Genomic DNA, 9387 nt, shown 5'->3' on the forward strand with positions numbered 1-9387 from the left:
TGGGCTCTTTTCCCAGGCAACTCTCAGCAAGACAAGAGGGCAGGGTCTCAAGTTGTGCCAGGGGAGGTTTAGGTTGGATATTAGAAAGAATTTCTTTACGGAGAGGGTGATCAGACATTGGAATGGGCTGCCCAGGGAGGTGGTGGACTCTCCATCCCTGGAGATATTTCAAAAGAGACTGGATGTGGCATAGTCTAGCAACCGCAATGATGGTTCAAGGGTTGGACTTGATGATCTCTGAGGTCCCTTCCAGCCCAGCCAATTCTATGATTCTATGAATTTGGTTTCCCATGAGGTTCCTACATGCTAATGCTTTAACCAGGGAAAGTTCATGCTGTATTTTCTCATTATGGAAAGATCATTGGACTTACTATTCCTGTTGTTTCTGATGATATTGTTTATTGATGCAGATCAGTGAAAAAAAACCCATATTTAAACATCAACAGGTGTGGGGTTTTATTCTACCTTTATCTTTTAGTATTATTCCAAGAGGGACTTGGATTAAGTGGTGAAAGAATTGCTTATTCTCTATTGTGGCATGAAGGTGAAACTAAGTAAGCATCACTAACACTGTGGTATTAAAAATTACTGATGACATATTAAAAATTACTAACAAATAGCACAGAGAAAATATCTGGCAGATCAAGGACAGTGTGGCTAATAAGGAGAAATATCAAGAGATGGTGTAAGAAAAGGTGTACAGAAAAAAATGCAAGTTACAGCTGTGGAATCAAATTATTTGGATGCAGAATGGGACTGAGAACTGAACACTTCTGCTAGAATATCAAACCAGACAATTTAGACTAGCTGGTTCAAAAATGAAATTTGCATGTATGAGGCAGCTTCTGATAATGTTATCAGATGATATGAGACTCGTTTTATTAATTAAGAGTTGAAAAATAACCAATTCTTTTTGGCAGTCAGGAAAATTAATTAATCCATGGGGTAAATTTCCTGACTCAGTGGTTACTCTTGTCTTGCAACAGGAATCAGTAAGGTATTAGAGTCTTCCACAGAATGGGTATGGAAAGCTGCAGAGCAGAACTTCACAGGGCTCTACTGTCCCTCCTTGCTGCATGCCTGGAGTGCCTCAGCTCCAGGCTCTGCACAGAGCTAAAATTTTCCTATACCTTAAAAACAAAGGACTAGCCCATACATCTACCTGGAAAGGCATCCTCTGCCATCTTGATCTGCTGTGGACCACATTGATTCCTCTGGATTTTGCCTTTGTAGCCAATTCCAAAGGTTTTTTCTTGTTTCTTTAAGATCTAATGCAGCAAATCCCTAGGTATTCCTGCAGGGGCTGAAGGTAGGAGGAGAAAGCACCATTTGCCTGCTTATAGTGATGTGCATGTGGTTTCAATATCAATGTCCCCTTTGTGTGGCTTACTCTTTCAGTGTGGGTTTTTTAAAGATTCAGCCTGCCTTTCTAGGCTTACTTCTATTCATGGATATCAAAGGAAGAAGAGCTTCCCAGAAGGTGAGAAGTTAAAGCTGGCAGTTATATTTATTTGTAATCTCCCAAAAGACAGGCAGTCCCTGCCAGTGAGGATTACACTGCTAGATATGATGCTGGAAAAACAATTTGAACCAACAGCCTCTGGCTTCAACAGATTTCCTGCCCAGCAATGCCTGGCTGAGAGCTGTGCAGGGGTTTGGGGGGGTGCAGTTTGACATCCTTTGGAAGTTTGGTATTCTTTGATGCAGTTTGGCATCCTTTGGAAGCCTAGAGTATCTCATGCAAGTGACTATTTGCATGTCCCCTTCTGTGGCTGCACATCTGGAGGCCCTCAGTGGCATCAGTACCTTTATTTCTTTGTATTTGCTCCATGTGATCATTTTGGGTATTCATTGCCTATTCTTAGCTGCTGGTCTTACTTTGGAAAAATTGGAGGACATCAAGCAATAGGCCTGGTGAAAAATGGTTGCATGAATAAAGGAGCAATTCAGCATGAAATGAACCACGTGCTGGGTTTCATCCATGAGCAGGCACAGAGTGATCAGGACAGGTTTGTCAAGATTATGTGGCAATACATTTTGGCAGGAACGTCCATTAAATCTTTAGAGCAAACACACACTTTCAGATAAAAGAGAATGTTTCTTCTGTGAACAGCCCTGCAAGCAAGGATCATGCTTAAGGCTGGCTGGATTGCAGTGTGACAGAATTTCTAGGTCAGTGTTTGTAGTAAGGGGATTTCTGTGGTTACACCTATGGTAGTGTGGTCCTCCAAGGGAGATGCACCTCAAAAGTAACTCTGTGTTCATCTTTTAGTTGTCACCTTGAGCCCAGACTCACTCTATATACAAAATACCAAGATCATCAGGAACTCCAAATGTTGTAGCAAGCCTACATATTGATGTGGGCTATGGCAGTGTATATTATTCTCTCCTCATGAAGAAATAACTTCAGTCCTTCTTCACATCAAGCCAGGTCCCAGAATTTTGCACATTTTAGTGGCTGCATATTCTTCCATTCTCTCCCCACTGAGTGTCTTGTTCACCTAGATGTGTTTCACTCACTGCCAGTGCAGAGATGCCTCCCTTCTGCCTTCCTCATTTCCATGGCTTTCCCTGAGATAGAATGTGGTATAATTCCCCATCATGATCTCTGAATATCATATTCCACCCCACATCAACCATGGATGTGGAGAAAGGCAGAAAGGAGGCATCTCTGCACTGGCAGTGAGTGAAACACATCTAGGTGAACAAGACACTCAATGGGGAGAGAATGGAAGAGTATGCAGCCACTAAAATGTGCAGAATTCTGGGACCTGGCTTGATGTGAAGAAGGACTGCAGTTATTTCTTCATGAGGAGAGAATAATATACACTGCCATGAAAAGAAGGAACAATGGGGAGCTATCAGTGAAGGCAAACAAATCAATGTTATTTAGGGAAGGGAATGCAGCATGAATAACTTGGGTACGTGCCCTTGATCTGTGTGTTTGGAACTAGGAGCATATACAGAGCTCCAGGCTTTGGGGAGAAAGAATGATAGGAAGTCCCAGGGAAAGTGAGGAAGTGGTACATAGAGGGAAAGTAGGGGAAGAAAGAATGAAATCACTTGTCTGACAGCCGTGGAAGAGCTCTACAGCTCACAACAATTGTAAAAAGATAATAGTGTACTTAGTTCATTATAGAAAATAATAGTAAATTATGCTGGATAACTGAATACCAAATTAGAATAAGCCTCTTCAACAAGTAAGATATTCAACTCTTCAGTGTCATGCATAGCTGAAATTACATCTCTTTTTACAGATGGAACGTGATTATTTTTATTGCAAATTCCTAACACACTGTTCTCCAAATTTTTTCAGCTATTCCCATGATATCCTAAGTAAATTTCATTTGAGCTGTATTTTATTGAGGTTTCAGCCTAGTGCTAAGGTGTAATTTTCAGTGTGTTAACACCATTGACCAGGAGTGGAGGCTGAGAAGTCTGGCATGACAAGGGAGTTAGAATGCAGGGTGTGCAGATCAAACACTTTACAGGAAAACTGCAAAGATATGCAGAGGAAAGAAAGTCAAGAAACAGAGCTATGTTCATGAGAACTGTTGTGTACATCTCCTATAAGAATATGCTGCTTTTACTGCTGATGGCAGAGCTCCCCCTGACCTCACTGGTGCACCTCAAGACCTTTTTCAGCTTTCCACCTCTCCCACACAAGGTGTTTTTCTCTTGCCAGTTCTGCAGTGCTGTGGATGTTTGCTGGATGTTGACCCTTCAATGCACCTTGGAAGCCATCCCACTACTTTGCTTTGACAAAATGCAGCCTGATGGGTTGCTGCCCACTTAGCTACTTGAAACTCAGTTTCTTTTCCCCAAACTTTTGGAGTTAAAAAACCCTCAACAACTGTATTCAGAATCTTCAGACAAAGCTTCATTTTTAGCCCTTCTGAGTCATTAGACTTAGATTCTGGGAGAGATGGATTTATTTTTTTTTTTTAGTCTGGAAAAGATGGGTTAAGTCCCTCCATGTGTGCAGGTCTAGACAGCCAAATCTCTATGGCATGTGATGAGGCAGATATTAGTTTGTTGGGAAATCCTCTGGCCAACCTCAAGCTACTGTTACTTTTTTTTTTTTTTTGGCAAACCAATTGAGCAAAGCACTTGGGTGCCAAACACTAGCCAGATGTTTCAATATTTCAGTGCATTTGAACTGTGTTCTCTGTCCATCACCTCAAAAGAAGCTGTACACTCACTGGTAATTGGTTCTGAAGTCAGTATAGCAGATAAGAGGCACTAAAATGCTGTTTGGAACCAGTTTGAGCCTTAACTGAGCTTCTGAGCTATGAAAAGCTTCATATTTATCCCCAAACTTTCTATAATTCAGAATTTTGAAGCTTCTTATTGCATTCCTAGCCCTCACTGGGAGGACCAGTGCTGAAGGACATTTCTGGAAGAGCCTGGCTCTGATTGCAAGCCCAGAGTGTGTTGGCTCCAGAGACTTTTTGTGACAAGCATTCAATGCTGAACCAGCTGGTTTGTGGTTTACAAACCACAAGTAACAATACTGAAGGTACAGATGTTGAACTAGAGTGGAGTGCTCAGTGCTGAAGGCATTAACCTGAAGGCCAGGCTGACAGTGTTCAGCTCCCTGACATTGCCTGCCTGTCTTATCATGAATAAGAGACCTACAATGCAATTCTTATTCATATTCTCCAATGGAGAAGCAATGGAGAGCATTAGGTGCCTTCAGATGAAACTCCCTTCAACAGTGTCTCTCTTTGTCTTCCTTTCCTCTGACTATCCTGGGAGCCCTCATGAGTAGCTTCAGTGCCTAACTTAGAGAAATAAAACCAGATGATGTGAATTCCTGTCTGTGTCACTGGGCTACTAGTTGTGTGTCAGTGTTTCTCACCTCCTGTGGGCTTTTAAAGGCTAAACAGAGGGTAAATTATGAGATGGTCAGCAGCTTTGAGGAGAGGGGCTATATCAACAGCTATATTCAGACAAAATGCTTCCAGATGATTTTACTGAGTGCCCTTGCTTCATGTGAGTCACTTCACTGTAGTCCTGCTGATGGATTTGACCAGCTGCAAAGCCAGCACATGGCAATAACCTCTCCTTTCCTGTGAGTAACATGCAAACTGTATCCCTTTCTTTAGTGCTCTTATAATCCTTTGGTGGAAAGACTCAGCAAGACAGGTTGGTGGTCACTCACACATAAAAACATGGAATGGTTTTGGTTGGAAGGAACCTCAAAGTTCATCTAGTTTCAACTGCCCTGCCATGGACAGGGACACCTCACATTACACCAGGTAGCTCTAAGCCCTCTCCAGCCTGGCCTTGAACACTTCCAGAGAGGGGGCAGCCACAGCTTCCCTGGGCAACTTTTCCAGTATCTCATCACTCTCACATAAAGAATTTATTCCCAATATCTAGTCTGAACCTACCCTCATCTTAAAACCATTACTCTTCATCTATCACTTTGTAATCAGTCCCTCTCCAGATCTCTTGCAGGCCCCCTTCAAGTACTGAAAGGTGTCCCTGGAGCCTTCTTTTCTCTGAATGTTTCATCTAGGGAGTAGCCAGATTTCCCCCTTCAAGATATGGATGCAGCTTTGGGGACAGGTTTGATGCTTATAATGTTCAAGATAATGCACTGAAATATATTTAGAGTGTTTTCATAATGAAGATAAAGAGATGAATGTCTTTACTTGAAGAGTGCCATGGATTCAGTGATTATATTGAAACTTCTACATGTTTGGTTTGGTTTATAGTCTAAAACCTATAGGACTGAGTGGAAACAAGTCCCCACAGGCTTAAAAATGCTCTGGTGGTTTTGAGTGACAGATCCCAGATCCTGTGAGAAAAGTATTTATATCCTAAGTTACTTACAGGATTATGACAGCAGGGAGTGTACTATTAGACCAGAATTTTTCTGAGTGAAATGCTGCTTTTGTATCTTAGAGGGGAACAAGGGAACTTTGGAAAAGTGCATGCCAAAAATCTGGGCCTTCCCTATGACTGCCCTGCAGTGATGCACTATGGCATGTAAGTTGTTCTCTGAGACATCTTTTCAAAGGAGCAAACAGCATTCAGATCTTCTGCTCACATCTAGGAAGGAGGAACTGCTCTGTTAAGGAAAGGACTTTTGCTCTTCAATTGAGTGAACAGACTTAATTTAGGGTGAGTGTACTTTGTCAGCAGGATTTCTGGAAAACAGAGCTAATATGGATAGAAATCAATGTTAGGACATTTTCTTTCACTGTCCTCCTGCCTCTTGCTAGAGGCCTTTGATGTGGTCCAAAGTTTAACACTACTGAGCCACTGATCTAAAACAGTTCTGGTCTAAATGACTTCATTAATGTAGTAACAGCTGATCACAGACAATAATATTTAGGTACAGAGACAAGGAAGATGGAATTCTTTAATATCATCAAGATGCTGTGTGTTGTCTCATTCATCTGGGAGCACTAAGCTTACATTTTAGTCCATAAAGTACAAGCTTGCACCATGTGCCTTCTCCTTTCTTCCCACTAGCAAGTAACAACTTCTGAACAAAACAGAAATAAAACTTGTCTAGCAGGAGGCAGGAAATTGCAGACAGCAAATAAATAATTACTGAGGCAGAACTACTCCTGCTCCTCTGCCTCTGGAACCATGAAGGTGGAATTCAGTTTGTTTTGCCAGGATGCTGCTGGAAGCTCTCCTCTCTCAGGACAGGGCAGCTTTTTCTTGCTTTCAGCTGCTGCACACAAGATGCCACCATGCTGGTCCTCATAGGGAAGACTAACTGATTTCTTAACAAGTTTCTTGCCCTTTTCCATTGAAACTCTGTGCATGTTGTATATGAATATAAATATGCAGTTAGAGAACTTCACTGTTTAAGAAAAATGGTCTCAAACTGTGATTTCCTTATTTCTACAGGTATGATATATATAATAAATAAATATATAATATATATAAATATATATAGTATATATTTTATATATTATATATCATATATAATTATTATATATTTTATATATTTTGTTATATATTTTAAATATATATTATAGTTATAATTATATTTTATACATTTTGTATATATTTTTATATTCTTATTATATATTTATATATTTATATAATTATTATACAATATAATATATAATATATATTTATAAATATAAATATATAAATAAATATATAATATAGTATAATAAATATATATATTCTACAGGTATAATTTCTCCAGCACTCCAGGAAAACCAACTATTGTACCAGTTCCTGACCCCTCTATACCCATTGGGCAGAGAGAAGGGCTGAGTAACTTGGGTGTAGCTCAGATCGACAAGCTCTACAATTGTAGTAAATGCTTTAGATAGAAGCATGTGAGTCCTTATATAGCTTATGTCTGTAGGCACTGTCAGACATTATTTTTTACACTAGAACCAGCAAAACAATTGCAAGCATTATAACTTATTTTTCTTTTACAAGCTTGACTGATGCAAATAGTTGGAGAGACTTGTCAGGCATTTCCACAAGATTTTTGTGCAATTTTTGTTCTTTTCAAGACTGTCTGGTTCTTCCCTTCACATTGCTGGAGCTCTGTGTTGCCTAAATCCAAAGACTTATTCTCCTCTCTCAGTTACCCATTCCCATCCCCAAAAAATAGCAACTGCCTGTGTTGCTATTCCGTGTAAAGGAATTTTTATTAGGAGAAAAAGGTTTGAACCACTGTGTCAAGGCTACAGAGCATTACTTCATTATTATGACCACCCTCTGGGAGTCATTTTCATGGAGCAAGACATTAATTTTGTTACAGAGTGAATGAAAAGACAGTCTCAACAATTTTTACAAGACTTATTATTATTAAGACTATCAGATGCATTATTTAACTTGATTTTTATCCAGTTAAGATTGGATGGGTTCTCAAAGACAAGCAATAGTCAAACATCAATCAGTGGGCTGAGTAACAGGGCAGCTAGGTGAAATTCCATGCTCTTTTTATGCAGGAAATAAAATTTCAGTGATATATGGATAGTAAAATGAATACAAAGTCCTAATTCACTTCATAACAATTAAATGGTTTAAGTCTTCCCCTGTGTATAGCATTAAATAAAATATCTTTTCTTTTTTCTCAAGATTTTTGTCTTCTTCTTTCTCAAGATTTTCCCTACAGTTCAAGGCTTTTGATCTCCAACCCTTGCCAGACTGTTCTTCTGACTGTATAAAAATTTACAATGGAAACAGCAAGATTCCCTTGTCTTGCTGGACAAATCCTGTGGAAAGGGGCCACTGCCCTCTTTAGTGGCATTTGGATCTATGATGTTGGTGGAGTTTGCAAGTGATTAAAGCACCAAAGCTAGAGGATTCAGAGCTTCCTACAGCAGGGCTATGAACATCCCTTTACAAGGCTTGGAGAATACCATTAATGGCATTTGTATGAAAGAACTGAGAATTTGAAACATACTTCAGAGTAGGTCTTATCTAATTGCTAATGAAGAAGGCTGGGGCTGAAAACTAGCAGGAAGCATGGGTCTCATTTTAGTAATCCTGAGAGCCCAATCACCTTCTTCTGAGAGCCTCTGCTAGGCCTTGTCATATATTTAGAGCAATTTATTTATATAAAATATATAATAAAATATAAAAAACAATGCACTGTTGGACTTCAGCAAGGCCTTTGACACCGTCTCCAACAGCATTCTCCTGGAAAAGCTGTCAGCCCACAGCTTGGACAGGGGCACTCTGTGCTGGGTTAGGAACTGGCTGGAGGGCCGGGCCCAGAGAGTGGTGCTGAACGGGGCTGCATCAAAATGGCGGCCGGTCACTAGTGGTGTCCCCCAGGGATCAGTGTTGGGCCCAGTTCTGTTTAATATCTTTATTGATGATTTAGATGGGGGGATTGAGTCCACAATTAGCAAATTCACAGATGACACTAAGCGGGGGGGGAGTGTGGATCAGCTGGAAGGCAGGACTGGAGAGTTGGGCTGATTCCAATGGGATGAGGTTCAACACAACAACCCCATGGGGAGCTCCAGGCTGGGCACAGAGTGGCAGAAAGGGACCTGGGAGTCTGGATTGCCAGGAAGCTGAACATGAGCCAGCAGTGTGCCCAGGTGGCCAAGAAGGCCAATGGCATCCTGGCCTGGATCAGGAACAGTGTGGCCAGCAGGTCCAGGGAAGGGATTCTGCCCCTGTACTCAAGTGCTGGTGAGGCCACAGCTTGAGTCCTGTGTCCAGTTCTGGGCCCCTCAGCTCAGGAAGGAGATTGAGGTGCTGGAGCAGGTCCAGAGAAGAGCAAGGAGGCTGTGAAGGGATCCAGTACAAGTCCTGTGAGGAGGGGCTGAGGGAGCTGGGGGTGTTGAGGCTGGAGAAGAGGAGGCTCAGGGGAGACCTCATCACTCTCTACAACTCCCTGAAAGGAGGTTGGAGCCAGGGGGGGGTTGGGCTCTTTTCCCA

At 41.3% G+C, this 9387-nt stretch overlaps 1 protein-coding gene across 1 annotated transcript; it reads left to right on the top strand.

Annotated features, from left to right (window-relative positions):
* The first annotated feature begins 940 nt into the window (after positions 1-940).
* Positions 941-8391, top strand: LOC103534462 (astacin-like metalloendopeptidase). The gene is given in 7 exon segments (XM_030451820.1): positions 941-945; positions 1866-2048; positions 5914-5997; positions 7166-7293; positions 7522-7609; positions 8071-8180; positions 8183-8391. Coding segments are annotated over 7 exon segments (807 nt in total).
* The last annotated feature ends 996 nt before the right edge of the window (positions 8392-9387 follow it).

This window comes from Calypte anna, chromosome 5A (assembly GCF_003957555.1).
Source record: "Calypte anna isolate BGI_N300 chromosome 5A, bCalAnn1_v1.p, whole genome shotgun sequence".
In the NCBI taxonomy this organism is placed as follows: domain Eukaryota; kingdom Metazoa; phylum Chordata; class Aves; order Apodiformes; family Trochilidae; genus Calypte; species Calypte anna.